The following is a 20,204-nucleotide window of genomic DNA, read 5'->3' on the forward strand; positions in this document are numbered from 1 at the left end:
CAAAAGTCTCAGGCTCGCAGTCTCCCAGCCTCTCTAAAAGGCAGGCCTTCAAGTTTATCTTCTTTGTTAGAAATCAAGCGATGCAGACAGAAGCTACCGTGGGTCCTGCTGTCCTTGGAGGCGTGCAGGCAGGTCCTCTGCTGCGAACCGCGTTACGGCAATCCCGCGAGATCGGACAAGGCGGATAACAGAAAGGAGGCAAGAGATTCCAGAGGGCTCTTCTGCTGCTGAAGCCGCGCTACCATCAACTCCTTTACTGTGATTAACTCCTTGACATCCTCCTCCCGTGATGAGTGGGGGAGGACAGACTGAACTTGATGATTAATTTATCAGCAAATTACCTCCTTCCCTTCCAAACCTCACCTCCACCGATGATCTTTATGGCTCAGTTCTACACTGCGAGGAGGTTTACAGCCAGATACGGATTTGACAGCTGACATTATATTGCTGAGAAATTATGTTTGGGGCATTTCCAGATCCCGTGGTAATAACATTTGCAAGTTTAAGCCCACCTCACAAGCTCAGTATGAGGAAGAGAAATCCTCTCCTCCACAAGCTCGCATTCAAATGACGGTAATTAGAGAAACTCATCACTCTAGACCTGGAATGGAGAGGGAGGAGACGTTCACTGTAATTGGAGACATTACATGGAGCCACACTGTGCTTAACCCACCCCCCCAAAACCAGGCTGGCGTTTCCCAAGTAAATTGCCTTTCTGCAGGCACATTTGCGTGCTTTTTAATACTGGAGACTACAGGAAAGACTTCTGCAGCCTGATTAAATGTAATGCAGTGTAAGAAAAATGGAAAGGAGGGGGGAACCCTCAGAAAGGCAATCGAAGTGAAAAATCTATCAGTGGTCCTCTGGCGCAGTCAGAGCCAAGAGTCCTGCTCTAAACACACTGCAGCTTCCCAGTCATTTGCTCTGCCGGACACTCTGGGGACCCCAGCACAGCAAACTACAATTTCTAGTAAATATATCCCAGGGACACAATTAGTTTTTCAGCTGGGGGCATGATAAATTGGTCATGCATAATTCAAGGCTGGAGCAGCCTGGAGTGTGAACTGCTCCACCGCAGCCTTCCAGCTACCCGGCAGAAGAATGCAAATAGGCTGCCCGGCGCAGAGGCTGACGGACGCCGCTAACGCTGCTGGCTTCATTTTACATCTTGCCTTTCCCTATGTCCATCTACATGCGCAGCAACTACCACTGCAGCCTTTCCTTCTGTGCATCTCTTGGTAATTATAATTTCACAGCAATGTATCCATCACTGTCCAAATGCCTTTGGGGACTGAAAGCACATTGTTATCACAACAAATACCACTCTATTCTGCTCGCTCTACTCCATTTTTCCATATGCAGACAAGAGAGAATGGTTTCAGCATAGAAAGAGGGGTCAGAGACTGCACAGTTTACCGGCAGCACTAGGTGGCCTGGGGCAAGTAATTTCAAATTTGCCTCAGTGTTCACATCTATACAGTGGAGATAATTCCAACCAAGCAATTGCAAAGATGAGCTGAGGTTAGTAAGAAGTTCTCCATCTGGGGTCTGACAGAGGTCTCGGAGGTGGCTGAGGGTATATACAGCTTAGATGTAGAAACAATCTAAAACTCTATGAGCTTAGTCTAGGTATTTGAATTTAAATCTATACATGAAATTACCCGTTCAAAGTGATCATGTAGAGAGGAATAAGAAAATCTGCTGCTTAGCAGAAACTGGCCTAATGATGAATGAAATGAAACCACCATGGAAACTCTGGGATTACTTCAAAATTATGTCCTCAAAGTTTCTCAGTGCGCACTTTACAGACTCCCTTCTGTGTTTAAGCCAGGATTCACACTGTACATGCTTGAAAGATCTACTGGAAAAAAAATCATTACAAGTAGTCTCATTGTAACTGAACTTAGTATTTGCAGTCTCACATACAGCAAAATAACTCCAGGCTGAGAGCTCTGTTTCACTAGCTGCAGAGCTCTGCTATCTCACAAGGGTCTGAAAACATTTCTCTGGATGTGTTGCCATTTTCTGCTCTTCAGGAATGGAATGAGCATTTAGGTCCATTCCGTGGGAAATAATCGTAAGAAGTGGATTGTGCTGGAACATCTCCAGCTTCTGGAAAGAGGCTGGGGGAGTAATAAAGGAAAATTTTGTTTCATTTCAGCAGTATATCTGCACATATAGTAGCCTTTTAATTTCAGGGTCAGTTCCACATACCCAAATAGGTGACTTTGGTTTCTGCCTAGTAGTTAATGAAAATCACAGATAATAAATAATCCAAAATAATCCAGGTTTGTTTGTTCATTTGTTTTCAATAGGGATTTTTTTTTTTTTTTTCCCTCTGAGCAGGACTCTTTCCTGAATAAATCTGGGTCGCCTTAGAAGGAAAAACTGGAAAAATCCAAGAAGAGATACATGCGGTACAAATCTAGGGAGCACAGACGTTAACCTCAGTAAGACTGGACATCCTCATCAGCTTTAAGGGACGTAGTTTTGCCCAGACTCAAAGTCACACTGACTACCGTCAAGTCCAGAAAAAAAATACTGTTCAACACAGTAGTACTGTGATTGATTTGAACAATTTCTCATGTTGCCCTTGCCTGTACTATACAGTGCTCATGTCTCTCATGAAAACGCTCCAAGTATGGCCCTCTTCCATTCGCTTGCCACCAGCACAGAGAGAATGACAAACAACGTTATGAGAATACTTCGATATTCTCATTTTACATACATCAAACACTTAAATTGCCAGAGGAATTATCTTTGCAGGAGATGTCAGAAAAACAAACAAACAAGCATATATTGTATGCTTCAGTTTCACAACTTCTGGAATATAACAGCATATGCCTAAGAAGAGGGAAGTGTTACTATCTAAGAAATTCTCTCTCTTGTCCTCCTCAAATCCAATTTCTCCAATAATTCTTCCCGATTCTTTACTGGTTGGTCCTCAGACTTGTCTACCTGAGGCTAATTCATTGGTTTAAGATATATTTGTATAAAATCAGGTAAAATCCCTTATTTTCTGTTGAAATGAATTTAAGTTTGGCTTAAATAAGTATTTCTTAACCTAGGGGTCCTAGCCCTTTTGGAAAGGCTAAAGCAGAGAAAATCTCGATGCTCCATTCACTGCAGAGCCTTTTAAAGGGCAAACGTCCTCTGTCATCTTCTTGACACACATGCTCTCTGCACCAGGTGTGTTTCCGATCCTTACGACCCAACTTGCCACCTTCTAACATCCTTTACAAAGAGGGTAAGATATCAAATGTAGAGAAGCATTTCATTCAAACAATTCTTCTGTTTCCGACTTAGCTGGTATGCACACGTGTGCACCCAAATTATCTGCAAATCTGCTATAAGAATAAGTAAATCAGCCCATATTTCTCTTTGGACTGGATCAACTAAACTGATGCTTCAAAATTAAATCACATATTTAGCTAAACGTGTACAGTTTTATATACACATGATTTAGCATGTTTATCTTGTGGGGAAGCCTTCACCCTAAAACATGTTCCTGCAATGACAAAACCCTGAGCACAATATTTAATGAACCATCTTGCATGCATGTGGGTGATGTTACTCCTGAAGCCAAGGCGTTTACAGGACTGAATTGCAAGACTGTGTTTTGGTCACAGGAGGTATATTTGGTCACAAAGAATATGAAGGTCTGTGGCCTCGGATGTTACTGAGCTCTCTGTGGCGGAGCCGGTGCGTGCGATGGCAACAGCTTCATCAAGACCTTCAAGTGATGCCAAGTTAAATTCTGGGTTGAAGGGGAACTGTTACAAAGCAGGAGTCGAAGGTGAAGAAAAGGACCAAATCATCAAACCCTCCACAAAAATTACAGTTCCTCCAAGGTACCACATGCCTTCCTCTCCCAATTAAACCAAAAATACATACAGCTTGTAAAATTTACATAGGACTTCAAAGGTCAGCTCTGCCCATGTCAGCCAACATACCAAAAAAAAAAAAAGGCACAATTTTTTTGCTTTAGCGAAAACAACAAGGACAAAATAGCACTAATGTGGATTAATTTGTTTTGTTTTGTTTTTTTAAACACATCAGTGGCTTTTCCCTCTCCATTAAAAATAGAATTCCCTGACCCACATAGTGCACAAATTGTTGTCCTGACCTTAGGGGCAATCCACCTTATGTCAATTCCACTCAAAGGAAAAAAAAAAAAAATCTGTTAAGACATGCTGAAAGAAAAAGAAAGTGCATCTGAAAGAGATTAATAAAAAAATACCCATGTCTTCATGATAAACTGCACTTTTAAATTATAAGGCTTTTTGGATTCTCGGCATCCTCTTCACACTTTGGTTAAACACACAGCCACTTCCACAAGAAGTTTCTGGGATGGTAAGAATTTGTTTAATATAACTGTATAAAAATGTATGTGTGCGCATGCAAGTATGCGTTTGTGTTGTTTATAGACTTGTGTGAATACACACATGGAGTATCTAAGTCCATACACAACCAGGGAACACTGCAAAACACCAAAAGATAGTTGGAAAAGAGTTACAACGGGGTTCCACATCAAGAAGAGAAAATCGTGGATGGTCGTGTACCACAACTTCTCAATTAAAATTTCTAGGTGCAAAGTGAAGAGATGCTGAAAAACTGTAAGCAAAAATATGACTATGAATTATCAGGGTCAGGAACCTCATGTAAAGAAAGCTTCACAAATCATCCAATAAAGGAAAAAAAAAACATCCTGTCCTCTTCCACTCAGGGAAAAAGAATGAAAAAATCCAAAGAATTAAGCGGCCTTGTTACGTAGCCTGAAGGCCAACAAGTATTGGCTCTGATGGACCAAGGTGTCAGAGACAATTTTAGAGTCAAAAAACTCTAGAGTCAAAACCCTCTTCTGAAACTTCACTGTTGCTAACTATTAAAATGAGGAGCCTGTCAGGTCTGGTGTCCCAGATGCTCTCGGCTGGCAAGGTAAAAATGAGCAAAGAAGCAGCTCCAAGATGCCACAGTGAAACAGCAGTCCTCTGGGACGATCAACACAGAAGTATTTCCGTAACTACGGCCACACTTCTACACTGATAATCCTATGCACAGACACCCATTTATGCTTATAAATACACACACACACGCACAGAGTTAAGGGAGAGTGACATACAGAAGAGCACTACCTATGTAGCCACCATCTTTTAGATGAAAACCTGCTTTCTACTTCCACAAGTAATATCCACAATGCACCATAAGTGGAGCTTCCCAGGCACTTACGAAGCAGGAAAATTAAAACTGCAGTTTGGTCAAAAATACTAAAAAGCCTTTGCGGTTCCATGAAGCCAACGGCCCCCGATGGAGGCTGAACCAGCAATTCCTTCTTGGGTTTTCACTGGAAAAAGATTAGAAGCACATTAGATGTAATATGCCCACATGCTTTGTTTTGTTTGCTTTTTCTTTTGTTTTTCAGAAAAGAGCGAGCTAGAAATTTCCCCTTCAGAATATTAAAAGTAACAATTTTTTAAAAAAATTATTAACAAACACTAACCTCAGATCATTAGCCAACCTGGCAGCAGACCAGAGAAAATTTACAGCCGACGTGCAACATCAGCTTTCATCCAGAAATGCTAATTTCAGGAAAATGAATAGTGTGTGGGCTTTTCATACTGCTTTGCATTTGGCTCTTCACAGCCCTGTTTAAAGCCTGGGAACCGGCCATATAGTTAAACTGCACAGATGTTCAACAATCTGTACTTGTGTTAATTACCCTAATGTGAGCAGAAACTCAACAGATCCCTGCTAATGAAGGAGAAAGTTTTCCAGCGCGACTGCCGTATGTTGCATTGTCACCGCGGTACCGGCGTCTCCCTCCTTCCTCGGCCGGCGCGCCGGTCCTCGCCATCTCCTTTGCATTCACAGCACCCTCCCACCTCGGCAGGCGCAAATCGCACCAACTAATGACTGTGTATTCGCAACATGGCAGGCACCATTAGGCTGATCGGAGGTGCGGCTGCTGAATTTTAACAGGCCATTTTAAACAAGGTAAGAAAAACAGACTGATCGGCTGCCCGCTCTCCCATCCCCACCCATCTGCTGTAGTTCTGCCCTCGCCGCCCTGACCAGCGCCAGCCAAGTGCAAAAGCGCTTCTTTCTCCCCCACGACAAAACGCGGAGGCGTACAAAGCGATGCAAACAGACGTCGCTGGGCAAGTGCTGGAGGCGGAAGCGGAGCTGCCTGTGGCCGAGAGGACCGGCTAACGAGGCAGCCCGGCAGCCCCGGAGGCCTTGGGTGATCCTGTCTGCTGCGCCCTGATTAAGCGAGAGCTGCTGAACGTCACTGTGGGAACCACAAGAGCAGTAGTTATATGTTCAGAGGCACGTAGGAGGGTACGAGGAGGTTTCTACAGGGCATGATAGGAAAGAGTACAGCAACACTCAAGTGATCAGTGCTGCCAGCAGCAATGAACCAATGCTGCTTCTCAACTTAACCCAGCATTAAAACACACTCGACCTCTAAAGAGCTGCTTCTCCCACTGAGGTTCTCGCTTTCTGCCAATCATCGCCTCCAGCACCGGCTTGCAAAACAACCTGCTCTGCGAGCAGAACGCAAAGGCAGTTGGATAAGGGTGACTGACTTTCACCCTGTCAGCCACAGGTGACCTCTGAACGATACCGGCCCTGGCCCAAGCTGCAGTTCAGATCTCCCAGGTGTCACCACTTCTCCAGCAAACTATATTGCAACGACCCCCATGGGAGAAAATATACTCACCATGCTAGGCTTGACTGGCAGACCCACCCCCCCCCCCCCCCCCATGGAGCAGGGGAGGAGAAAAAAAGCCAACTTTTGCTCATTTATTGCAACTTTCGTGCCAGCTCAGCCTCCTTTGGCATTCACAGAGCCAAGAACTTGCAAACTCAGAGCCCGAGTAGCAGCTGCTGCTCTGGGAAACTCGGCCACCTTGCAGCACATTTCACCTACGCCATTTCACACCACTCCTCGCTGCCGAACAGGGCATACACTTCCTGTTCTCCACTTGCAAAAGCTTCAATTCCCTTTCAAAAACCTTGTTCTTCATGAAGTGAGGGGAGATGGGGGAGAAACATCACATGAAAAGATAGGGAGGGGTACTGGTTTAACCCAGAAAGAGTGGAAAATTATTTAGAGAGCACTTGGGCTCTTTTCTGCTTACCTCTTCATCATTAGCACTGGAAGCAACACAGCTGTCTAATGGCAACTTCAGGCACCCATGGGCCAGCGAAGCGACATTTTCCACACTTAAATAACACTGAGCTGATTTAATTACTGCACTTAATAGTAACAAAAGATGTCTCAATTTAATCTTCAAACAGCCCTCCAAGATCAAAACACAGCTGGCTGGATAACAAGATGGCCTAGGCCACCAAACAAGTAGGTCCAATTTGTTCAAGAGCTGAATCCACTCCTCAGCATGAAAGGCCAAGGAACACTTGTGCCGTTGAACAAATCAAAGAAAGCAGTGCTCCCTTCTCCCCCCGCCTGTCCTGCCTGACTTTTGTTATATAGGAAAAATAAAAAAGGTAGCTGATTCATTGGTGAAGAAATGCTACATGATAAAAGAACAAATGATGATGTTTGGGAGAGAAAGAAAAGAAGTAAGAACCAAGATTTCAGAGGTTTTGTTTTTATAATCCTTCAGAATGATTAAGAATGAATGAATCAGATTAAAATCACATAGGGACAAAGGAAGGTCTCTACCTCTTTTGTTTCTCTTTCCATACTGGACAGAAGGAGACAGCTCATTAAGGAAAGTCCTCAAGACAGAACTATAGCGAGGAACTCCCAAGTTCTTTTTTTTTTTTTTAAAGCATCTGTTAGCTGTCTTTGGGCAAGAAAAAGTCCAGATAAAAATTAACCATTTACTTCTGACATTTTCTAATTATCCATATGAAGTTGTGATTGTGGCTTTCTTGCACAGCATTCTGAAAAATGTCTCTCCATTCAACAGCTTTCAATTCCCATTTCTATTGACGTGATGGTTGGGTCTCTCCACGCACCTTCCAGGAATTTTTAAGGCTTTGCACATTCTGTTACAGCTACACACAGAAAAGTTAAAACCCATCTCTCAGCCATTGCAATGTTTCTGCAATCCCCTGAGCAACGGAGAAGCCTAAATAAACTTTCACATTGTACACAGGGAACAGCTTTCCAAGTTCCCCTTCCAACTACTGATTCTAACCAGGGCTATACAGCCCACTTTTTGATCTAAGTTGTACTAGTATTCATTACAAATAAACTTACTAGAAATCAGTTTGTTGATCTTTGTGGGCTTACTTTGTATCAACATCAGTCTAGGGGATATTGTTGCTAAGAGCTAGAAGGTTTTTTTTTCCCCTCATTAATTTTCCTAAACTTTTTCTCTTGACCTAGAACTATGATTAGTTAACTCACGTGTTCCAATTTTTGGAGGGAGCATGCATGCCTTGGGTCGTGTTTTGAGAGATTTTTAAAAATTTTATTTTTGCATATGTAAATACACACACAAACATACATGTCTACATACATACTATATATATATATATATACCCACACATGGAGCTTCCTCCAGGTTTCATGATACCAGCGACAATAGTAGTTCTTACATAACAGAAGATGTCAGTGGCCACCAATGTTTTGGCCGCTGCGTTATGAATTTGGAAGACAGTACAAAGAGGAATTTGCTACCACTGTGGTGACAGTCCTCTAGTCTTATTAGACTGTGATACGATAGAGGAAGATGATGTTTAGGTTTAATAGCCTCAGGGTCAAGCAATTCAGTGCTTGAATTCAGGTTTGCTCAAATAACCTGGCAGGCACGAGACTCTTATCAGACAACCACAGAGTCATTTAAGTGGAAGGGACTTCTGGAGGTCATTTAAGTGGAAGGGACTTCTGGAGGTCATTTAAGTGGAAGGGACTTCTGGAGGTCATTTAAGTGGAAGGGACTTCTGGAGGTCATTTAAGTGGAAGGGACTTCTGGAGGTCATTTAAGTGGAAGGGACTTCTGGAGGTCATCTAGCTCAACCTCCTGCTCAAAGTAGGGTGAATTTCTACACCCAAGCAGGGCTCCCAGGGCCTTGTCTAGCTAAATCTGCACCCAAATTTTAGGCTAATTCCCTCACTGTTCATTTAAGTACCTCCTTCTTCCTGTGACTTCAAGGTAGGAAAGAAATGAACTTTTAAAAATACCTCGTTTTGCAAGAAGCTGGAGAAGTACACAGCTCAGGATTTTTATTTACAATACAACCTTTGTACTCTCTGACCTGTGTTCAAGCTCACCAGAGAACAGTCCCCTTATGATTCAAAGTAGTTGGGTTGAGACATCTGAATGGTCATAGGAAATAAAAGCCTCCCATCTCTTTGCCCAAATGATTTTGTTTAGCATGGGCTGAACCATAGCTTAAAACCAACCTCCCAGTCAGTTTAAGTTCTAGACCAATAACATGAGGTCTTTAGGAGGCACTTGCTGCTGAAATTCAAGCAAGGGAACGTTTCCAGTTTGTTTAAGTAAGTGAAAAAGATGGGGGACTGCGAGCAATTCTCTTAACTAGAATTCACAAGTGCAATCAACTAGAAAATCTCTCGTCTGTTTTTGAGGCGGGAGTCAGACTTTTTCAAAGACTGAAAGACAGCTCTGCTCAATGGACAGTAGTACGTACAAAGCACCGAGCGTGAAATCCTGACCCCACTGCTGTCAGTGGCAAAATTCCCATAGATTTCCACAGGGCCAGGATGTTCAAACCTGTTCAGACAATTCATAAAGCACCATTTCAAAGGCGCACCTTTCCATGAGATTCCCAAGGGCCTTTTGAGTTTTGACTTAAATGCCTGGATTATTTTTACAACTGCAGTTATGGGTCCTTTGTTCACAGGGAGTTAAGCAATACAAAGAACACAGCAGGAGAACAATGGAGGTATTACCATGCATGATTTGTCTTTAAAAAAATTCTCCTTCTTTTCATGAAGTTATAGATCCAATTTCAGTCTTTATTATCACTTTGCCATATGAGAAACTGGCTCTTAATTTTAATAAAGGAAGGGAGCTTCATATTTCAGCAAGAGCTAAAAAGCTTCCTGTGATACAGGAGGTGGAGGGCTTTTGTTAGCAGCTACTGCAGGCTAGATTCAGGGAGGAAAAGGGAAATAATCCTCTCCACACTGAGTAAACAACTCTTTTTTTCTAGGACATACCCTATGGTGGGTGGTAGCCCAAAGGCATCTTGTCCGATTAGAGAACATGAGATCATTTCTGCCTCCTCCGCTTTAAGGAAAACTAAGAGAATGCGCTACCAAGTGCATATTACATTTCACTTACTACCAAACTTGGCGCCCAAACAAGTATTTGAATCTATGGTGCGCCACTGGATTAATAAAAAAAACCTTGATACCAATTTAACTGGTCTGGAGCAAGAGGCACATATTTAGCTTCAGAACCTTTTGCTGAGATTTGTGAGTCATTTTCTCCCTTGTCCTTTCTACTTCACCCCTAAAAAGGGATCTGTGGTATATTTAAAGAGGTTTTCATATAAAATTAACTGTATTCTATTTTATGTCAAGAACAACAAGTTTAACCTAGTTCACAAAACAAAAGTAAGTACAGCTTATTCACACAGGCACGCGCAGCTAACCTTTGAAAAAACACGAGGCGCCCAAAGTTCCCATTTCATGCTACTGTATACACTTTAAAGCGGAAATTCTAATTGTTTGGGTGGCTGAAGCTTCTGACCCATTCCAGTTTAAAATGCTTTGGAAATTCCTTTTTCTCTGAAAATGACCAATAGTCCTATTATTTTGCAACCTTTCCCATTAGACCCCGTTTACACTAGTGCTGGAGCCACATTAGCAAAATCCATCTTTAAACATGCTTCTCAATGGCAAAGAGTAAAAACAGCTTCATAAACTGCTTTATAATATTGTGCCATCTCTGCTGGCAAAGGAAACGAAGTTAGCCGCAACCTGAGCACGAGAACCCCGTTTGAACGTGGCACACGTGGCAAGCAAGATGAGGAGCCAACGCAACACGCGTGAAGCGCGCAGAGAGGCAAAGCGCCCCGCGGCACGGCAGGGCCGAGCGCAGCGCACGAGCGCCGGCCGCTCCGGCCGCCAGGGCAGGCTCCCTGTGCATTTTACAGATCTTTAGTAGTGTTAAGTGGGACAATACATTATTCATTGGATTTCTAGAGTCTGAATCACAGTACAAGGAAAGAAATAACCCTAAGAACCTCAGAGCCACATACGGGAGACATTTCTAGTGAAATACTAGTAACTAGAGAATTGGTAAGACACTTCCTGACAAATTTCAAGGCAGAACCAAAAGAAGAAATGGAGAAAGCAAAGCAGAAGAGCCAGACAGCATTTATATCTCCCACTTCTCTTGCATACTATTCCTCGCAAAGGGATATAACTGTGATGAAGCAGGTTGCAAAACACAGAAGGGAAATACGGTGTGTTTTTATGATTCTTTTCATGCAGCTGAGTGTAAAACCCTTGCACTTCTCTCTCCTTGGGCCATCCATCTTTCCCAGGTAATGTAAAGCCATTCTCCCAGCAGTTGGCCCTGCTCTCGCAGACCTTAACGTTTAATTGTCACAAATCAATTCCAGCCTCAATGCTCAGGCAGCTACTGCCCCTTTCCAACCCTTTCTCTTTAAACTGATCACAACTCGGGATCCTCTCAGGCCACCAAATTCATCTTCGGACACACCACCTGGAAAAAACAGAGAGGCAGCAACACACACCGTTCCCTGCAGCCAGGGCGATGAGCTGATATCGTGCAAGACGACGGCTAAAAAGAAAAATGTCAACTCTGCGTGTGTGTGCGCGCACGTGTGCACACATACATGCCTCTTATTTTATTTTTTTGTCCAACTGGAATTAATCAGGAATGATAAACACTGTTTGTCTCCTGAAAGCAGCCGTGGGGGGATGAAATATGCCTCTTAAGCTTATCAGCCTGAGCGCCACTGAGGAGAAAGCTGGCTTCTAAGCCTGGGGATAATGGGCTGTCCTTTCAGGAAGGTATCAGGGGTCTCAGGAGAGGGAGCCAGCACAATGGTGTGACCTTCAGCTAATAAAGCCCACCCTAGAGTCCAAAGAAGCTTGGGGAATATTGACAAAAGTTCATATTTACAACAGCCTGGACTCTTTCCAGATACCATTACCAGTTTAGAGAGCTGCAGCCTCTCTGTACATACGCTCACACAGGCTTTCATTCTGTCTCCTCCTTTCTTTCTTTGTTCCCATGCTGGCTAAAAAATAAGTCAGAAAATAGCAATTCTTCTAGTAACAAGGCCCCACTAGCATCTTTTTTTAATGAAAAGAGTTATTCAAAATTTCAATTTCAACCTCTGCTTGAAGGAGATTCAAGGCCTCTTGCAAGGATTCTCAGTGCGTCATCATGCTCATCAGGAAGAAAGCATATGTGTTTTTGTGGAAAATCTGCTGATGTACTTATAATCCTTTAAACAAAAAGGCAGCCAACATATTGTAAAATGAGAAGTTTTTGTTGTTGTTGCTTTTTTTTCAAATAGTTACTGGCAATCAATGCAGTCCCAGTTAGAAATACAAAACCAAAGATTTTTCAAGCAGAAACTGTTCCCCCCCAAGTCTGCGCTGCGGTTAGCAAAATGAGGTTTAGCCCACAACTGGAGCGCGTAGGCATGACTGGAACACAAGTAATAAGTAATATTTTAAAAACTGTTCATACAGTTAAAAAAAATCAATTTCAAAACAGAAAAACTGTTTGAAGCAGAAGTTTTATTTTTTTCACGTCCTAATGTAATTCCAACACAAACATATAAAAAGAAAGGTTTGGAGGAAGTCAGTTTTCAAGGGTGATTTCATTGAAATCAATATTGAATCTCAAAACATTTAATGGAAATAGCATTTTCTGTGGCAGAATTGTTTTGATCACTTTTCAATCCAGCCATGCCATTCTGCCATTTTCAGTTATCTACCTCATAATTCACCTTTGCCATCCTGAAAACGATCTTGCTGGGGTTCAAAAGGGATCAGAAAAATTGAATTGACTGAAACATTTCCCACATAATGTCCCCTAAAAGGTGCCTCTGTAGCTCGGCAGTCTCGTTTTCCATGCCAGTACGCAGCAGGAGCCTGTGTCCTTGAAAATAAAGGAAGAAGCTGGACAGAACCTCACAGCGACCATGAAAGTCCTGCTTTTGTAGCCCTTGTTTTCCAGTAGACAAGAACCTGTTGTTGCCAGCAGCAGCTACACAGTCGCAGCAGCTACACAGTCGCAGCAGCTACACAGTCGCAGCAGCTACACAGTCGCAGCAGCTACACAGTCGCAGCAGCTACACAGTCGCAGCAGCTACACTGATAGGACAGGCTCACAGATTCTTTCCAAAATCCCTTTAGTTTTGGCCCAAGTATGCATTGTACCTCTATTCTCCTTATCCTGTTTATGCATGCTCCCTGTCAAGAGTTCAAGTGACTGAATTCATCCGGGCTGTAATTGAAGTAGTCCAAGAAGACATTCACGCTGTGCTTAAGGCTCTCACACAAGCCAAGTCATGGCTGTACGAAGGCTATAAGAGATGACACACACTAGGACCAGATGGCCCAGGGGATGGGTAACAAGATGAAAAGTCTTCAGTTTAAGACCACTATTTCAAAATCAGACCTGATGCGACAGACCTCCTATCCCTATAATAACTACTCAGCAACCTGCCTGACATTCATTCATACCATAAATCCAGTACATTCGCAGTCAGGTATCCGTACCCTCAGGATGGAGGCACCGCTACTGCCTCAACCGCAGCTCAGGAGCAGGGGCAGGATTAGCTGCCCTCCATCCGCACTCCCAAAAGTTGCTCCAAATTACATTGGTACTCTCTCTAGGGCGAGTCAACAAAATCAACATGCAGTACTAAACTTAGGTGGCGTAAAATACTAGAGGAGAAATATAAACAGGAAATCAGTAATGTCATCAAGAAAATAACACCATATGCATCGTGGAAAAACATCAACTAACCCATCTGTGGGGAAAGAACAGAGGACCACCATATTCCACTGGCAGAAGAAAGCTGGAGGAATGAAAGGCACGAGGCTCCTCCAGTAGGAAGCAGCAGCTCTGCTTGGGAGGACAGCTGAGCAGGACAAAACCCCCAGTGCCACTCCACCTGGGGGCACGGGGACAAAGGGAAGACCTCTGAAACAGTGTAATCCACAATTTGGTAGGGTAAGAGAAGGTGCTACAAAATACACCATCAGTTCCCTGATGTAACCGAAGCAAGACCGTCTCACCATGCACTACTTCAAAGCTGTGAGCTTATGTCTCCCACTGCTGCTGGCTGCCACCGAAGCCCTACCTAAGTGCTTTTCATTGCCTAACCTTTAAACAGAATTGTTTTATTTATAACAGTGAGTTCCTACTGAGAAGCTCCAGAAACAAACACCTGCTTATCAAGAAATCACAAGACATTAAGTGCTTCCCAGTGATACATGCAGACGCAGGACAAGTTTCCTGTCACGGAAAACAGCTAACTCCTAATTGCTGCCCCTTTCACTTCCAAACCTCCAGCATGCTCAGAAAGTCTTGCTTTCAGGGCATGCTTTCAACACCGAGTATCAGAGATGAAAGGCTGAAATAGCAAGTTTTGTCCTGAGAAGGTGTGACACCCCCCCCCCCCCCCCCCCCCGTGGAGGTCCAAGTGATCCCTTCTCCCCTGCATACAGACGCTCACATTTCTCCATACAGCTGCTGTGATACGGACCCCCCCCCACCCCCGCGGCCGAAGGGACAGCAACATCATCATTTCTGAGCACTAAAATGAGAAACCCAAATTACCTGGTCATGTTGTCACTTTATATAATGCAATACCATTTTCTTTGGAGCCGAGAGCAAAATAACTCAGGGCTTGAAACTGCTAAGAATTAAGACTTAATATCAACCAAGACCAAGATTGGATTTCAGAGGTCCATTTCCCTCTAAATTTCGTCTTGCTGCTTGTGATGTGCTCACACTGAAGATTTTCTCCCGAGCAACTGCCTGACTAAAATACAGCACACCCTTACCATAAAGTCCTTTGTTAAAACATCTTTGCCATAAAGCTGCAAAACCTTGGCTCCTGAGTACATTAAATCCTTATAAACCTGCCTGCATTTTAACCGTGCAGTATTTCAAGACACAAAGCGCTTCTTCCAAAAGATCGCACTTTAATGAGGAAAGGGGTAAAATATATAAACCAAACCTCATTATAGTATAATTTCTGGGAGACAAGCATACTGTTATAGAAAGAAGCCACGGCAATTGCATTTCACGTGGCTTGAAGATTTAACACCTTTAAAAAGCCATTGCTACTTTCAGCCATTGGCATTGTTTTGTTTTGAATACAGCAGGAAGCAACCAGAATTACGGGCCCATTGTCAGCTATATATTTATATTCTGTAAATTGTTACAAATTGTGGATTCAACTCTACTGCACGCAGACAAAACATAACATGTACATTAAGAGACTGACAAGTTACTGTTTATACTTGCACCTTTAAAATCTCTGCATTCTTAAAAGTTCTGTTGCTTTAAATATGATAACATAGCACTGACACAGTAAATTACGCAAACCAGATCCAATTCATACTGGAATGAAAATGCTTATAATGATAAAGCTTGTTCACAGGTTAACACTCATGTCAAAATACAAAACAAAACAAAAAAACCCCAAAACCTAGGATACAGTGATGGATGTGATGCAGTTTAATACTACTTGTCAGATAAGCCAAGGTAACTGGCACATCAAAAGGCCTGCAAATGGTTTCAAAAAAAAAAAAAAAAGAAAGAAAAAGAAAAAAGAAAAAATACTACTTTTTTTTTTTTTCCAAAGTGCTACTCAGTTACTTTTTACACAATGTCAAACGAAACAAAAACCTCCAGCCAACCGGAAAGACATTACCGGAATAAAGCATTATCCTAAAGAAGAAACTATCTATCAAAGGAGCATCCTGAATTACATTGGTCTGGAAGACTTTTAAACTTAATCTAATCAAGACGCCATTATTGATATTAGTCTTCCAGCTGTAACGTCTGCAATGAAAGCTTAGCAATGATTAGGTATTTACTACAATCAGTAGAGAAAAGAGCAAAAAAGATGAGCATAAACACCACCAGAGAGACAACTGATGGTTATGAATAAATAAATAAATAAAACATCAAAACAAAAAAAGAATCCATCCCAAAACCAGCAACAGCAGAGGAAATACACTTCACTGTGGCTTTGATTTGAAGCACATATAACATTGATGGTCACTGACAGTAAAGACACTGTTGGAAAATTAAACCCTTCCCCAAAAGCAATGAAACTGGGAGGTTTTCTTGAGTTTCTGGGTACTTATTCTTGAAAATTATGCAAGGAGAAACAGAATTTCATCAAATGTTTTAGTTATTGTCACAGGTCTGGATCAACAGCAGGGTGAAAAGCTAACATTGTTACTGATGACTATAACCAGGTTAAGACAATTATTTTCTCATATCTCTTTGCTGTAGCTCATAATTCTGGACTGAAGGGTACTTATTTTCCCTGATTAATACAAGGTTCAACACTCACTATTATGGTTATGGTCATAGAGTAGCTCTTCTGAGTGCAGTTCTTGGAGAGGGCATCTGAAGAGACCATAATACACCAACACTTTTTCTAAATGCAGAACCAATAACTTTGGCTTTGGGTCCCGTTTCTGAAAGACTTTTAAAACTTTCATTTCTACTGATGTGACTCTTCTTTCGAAGTTTAAAGCAAAAGGACAACAGATCCCTAGGACCTCCACCATCACCACTCCCTTGCAAGTCACAGCAGACTTATCCAGTTCTTATCAACTTCGCCACAGGAAAAGACAGCCAGCTGGACAACCCTGAATCAGGATGTCACCATACAAATATCACAGAACACCTGGCATTAAGGTACCCAGCCTAGCACGTGCCTTCTTCCATTAATGCAGTCTTCACACTTACTTTAATGCTTTTCTGCTTAGCTGTGCAATTAAACTGCAAGGAAGAAAGTAACTGCGAGTGAATGTACATGCTACTTTTGTTTTACGACCTTTCCGCTTCCTCCCTTAATAACAGAGAATTTGGGGTGCTACAAACTGGAAGTCTTATCACAAGTGTATAATGAAACTCTGAGCTAATAGGTTAGCTGACATGGAGCTGTTAACAGTGAATTGGCTTGGAGACAGCAAAAGGGGAAAAAAGAAAAAAAAAAAAGAAAAAGAAAAAGAGACAGAGGGAGTGAGAGAGACAGAGACAGCAACCAATTCAGCTGCAAGAAATCAAGCTAAATCAGTCCCAAGTGCCCATGTTGGAGAGACTTGAGCTCATACCTTGCTTGTTATCAAGGCACTCCTGATACGAGTCAGCTCCAGTTCCGTTGAGGTCTATAGACAAAACAAAAAGTTTCATTCATATCAAACGTAAATATTAGAAGCTTCTCAAATGGCAGCCTTCCTGGAGCAACATGTTACGTGCAAATAGCTCTAGTTCTTTAGAAGGCCATGCTGGTTTTTTGGCATAAACTGTGACTTGTTACGGACAAGCTGCAGTAAACGGACACCAACCCACCGCAGTAAGCTTGTTTTTGTCCTCAGCAGTAGGTGCAGGGTGCTGTCCCCCCAAGCCTGCCCATGCGCCTATGTGCTGGCCAGGTCACAGGGGAGGGGATTAAAAGCTGCAGCTGCTCTGAGCAAGTTCCTCAAGCAAATGAAAGCTGGAATACTTCAGTTTCAATCTACCATTACAGTGGCCACTGCAGGTCCTATCAAACCATGGGTTTAGACCAATGGATCTCAAACTATGGCCTAGAATAGACTTCTTTGCGTCTCATAGTACCGGTCGCCCTTTGGCTTTCTGTGGCTACATCATATTAAAGACAATAAAAATACAGGAACACACTTCCCAAATATTACTCTTCCATGGATGCAATACTGCGCTGTAGTTACTACAAAGGTTATTTGATCCAGAAGCAGGAGAGGAGTTGCTCCATGCCATGAAAGTGAGAGAGAAGCTGAGACACTTACACAAGTGTGTGTCGCACCCAATAGAGAAACCTGGCAAACTCGGCATAACCAGCCTGCCTGTAAACATTGCTGTGGTCACAGAAGTGCTTCTCACTACCAGCATGGATCTCACCTAGCACAAACCTTCATCTGCATTAGGGTTCAACTAGATTTAATCGGCTTTGTGTAAAAATGATTTAAACTCTAGGTTAGCAGAATCAAGTTACAACATGGCTTGGACCTCAAAAGCAACTCAAAGAATGTTCTAGCATGGCTTTACTACTGCTTTACAATTCAGTTCAACCACAAAAAAAGTTTGGACGGACCTTAAGGAAAAGTTATTAAACACATCTGCAAATCCTGCACAAACTAATACTCTTTCAGATGCTTACATGCACTTTACATATTGTGCTATGCAGGCGGAATACATCTGAAGCCAGAAGTGGTAGATGCTTACGCACGCTGGGGGTCCTCAAAAACGTGGGGGTCCTCAAAAAGTGAACGTTTTTGTACACTAACTACGCCTCGGTGATGAGGCTGCAGACGACATTAAGCTCAGCTCTGCTGGATAACTGGGCTGGATACTGAACCACTTTGCAAGATGACCCATGGCACGGTGCAAGGTACTCTCACCATACCAACAGCAACTGCACTAGAGATTGCACCTGCGCTAAAATAGCTTTTTTCTGAATGGTGATCAAAACCATGAAAACAGCCACCATTATGGGACTTGCAGTTCACACCCCATTAGGCTGAACTGGGCAGACAAGTGAACCACTCTAGTAACACAATTTCAGTCTCGCCATCAAGAAAATCAGCACAACAGCAATGAGATGATTTCTTTCTGAAGGTGACCTTCAGGGCCAAAAGCCTAGAGGACTGCCCACAATAGAAAAAGTACCTTACAGATGGCATCCCCCACCCAGGTGCCTGAAAACAACCTTATTTCTGTACCCATAAGAAGCGGCCAGCCCCTGAACGGGATGGCCGTCTGCCGTTGCTCACGCACGTAGCCAGCGCGTTCCTGCGCTGACCGCCCTCAACAACAGCTGGTGATGGTTCCTTGCACACGTGAAGAGATTCAGATCAGATTTAAGAGGTTTCACGTTCAGCAATAGCATTTGATGAAAAAAGGGCAAAAATTAAAGTTGCCCCACCATTTGTGTTGTGTAAATCCTAGATAATAGATCTTCTCCCTAATCCTAATGAGGCCTTCCTATTAAAATCTTTATTAGCTTTCAGCTCTGCAGATTGCCCAAAGGCTCATCAGTTTCCCTATCTCTCAGTACCAAGATCTGCTTCAACTTTTACAAATAGCTCTAAGATATTTCCCAGCTTATCAGCATTGCCAAGCAGCCTGTCTTATCATTACTATTGCAGATAAAATAAATGAGCTCAGGATGATATGAATAATGGCATTTTCTGTAGGCTGGTTTCCCATTACATTTTCAACAGATTGTAGATTTAAACTTCAGCAGAAAAGAAAAAAATAAAAATAGAAGAGGAGGGGGAAGGGTGGCTTTCTTCTTTTCTTTTCATTTACCTTCACTGCCTTACAGCACAGGCTACGATTTCAAGCTCACCTGATGCAAGCTGGTAATTAGTTTTGAAAGGCAGCAGAAACACCTCAGGTCTGCTTTCGCTGAAGACCAAAAGCACAGTTACCTCTGGGATGCTTTTCCAGCTGCATTTGCTGGAGAGAGGCAAGGGCTAAATTGCACCCTGCCTAATGAAGCCATCTTCATTAGCGTGTTCCCTTCCCTCGCAGACTAGGGATACGAGTCGGATTGGGAATTGAAATCACGAAAAGCAAGAGAGCTGCATCTGAATTCAAAGCTGAGGGAGGCTACAAAGGTCTCCGACGCCTGCTGACGGGCCCGAGGCGCGCGCGGCACGGCAAGGCGCTGCCGGCAGCCCGCACGACGGAGGCGTCCCCGCCGTTTCGCGACGGCGGGCGGTCAGGTCACGGCCTGGCAACCATTTTCCGTCCGGTCCCCGCAGCCGTCACTACAGGGTTAAACGCTCTTCCCTTCCCCAAATTCCTAGCCCTGTCGCCGTCCCAAGGTTATCTGTTATTGGCAGTGACAGGTGAAAATTAATCTCCTAATTATTTCTTGCTGCGTAATCGGCACTGAAGAAGTAACACAAAAGGATTACGGTGCGCCCTCCGCGGAGGGCTCTGCTAGCGAGCCAGTCACCCGCTGAGAGAGGAGGTGTGCGCTCCACAGAGCTG

General features: G+C 43.1%; 1 protein-coding gene across 42 annotated transcripts in view; it reads right to left on the reverse strand.

The window, feature by feature from the left end:
• Nucleotides 1–20,204, reverse strand: part of FBRSL1 (fibrosin like 1) — a 560,551-nt gene that overhangs the window by 84,616 nt on the left and 455,731 nt on the right. For 32 of the 42 annotated variants that reach the window (XM_068910781.1, XM_068910778.1, XM_068910761.1 and 29 more), the window contains one exon: nucleotides 17,300–17,353. The exons of the other annotated variants lie outside the window; for them this stretch is intronic. In XM_068910781.1, coding sequence (XP_068766882.1) covers nucleotides 17,300–17,353 — 54 coding nt within the window. The remainder of the gene's footprint in view (nucleotides 1–17,299; nucleotides 17,354–20,204) is intronic. 42 annotated transcript variants of the gene reach the window in all.

The sequence above is a fragment of the Struthio camelus genome, chromosome 17 (assembly GCF_040807025.1).
Source record: "Struthio camelus isolate bStrCam1 chromosome 17, bStrCam1.hap1, whole genome shotgun sequence".
Taxonomy (NCBI): Eukaryota; Metazoa; Chordata; class Aves; order Struthioniformes; family Struthionidae; genus Struthio; species Struthio camelus.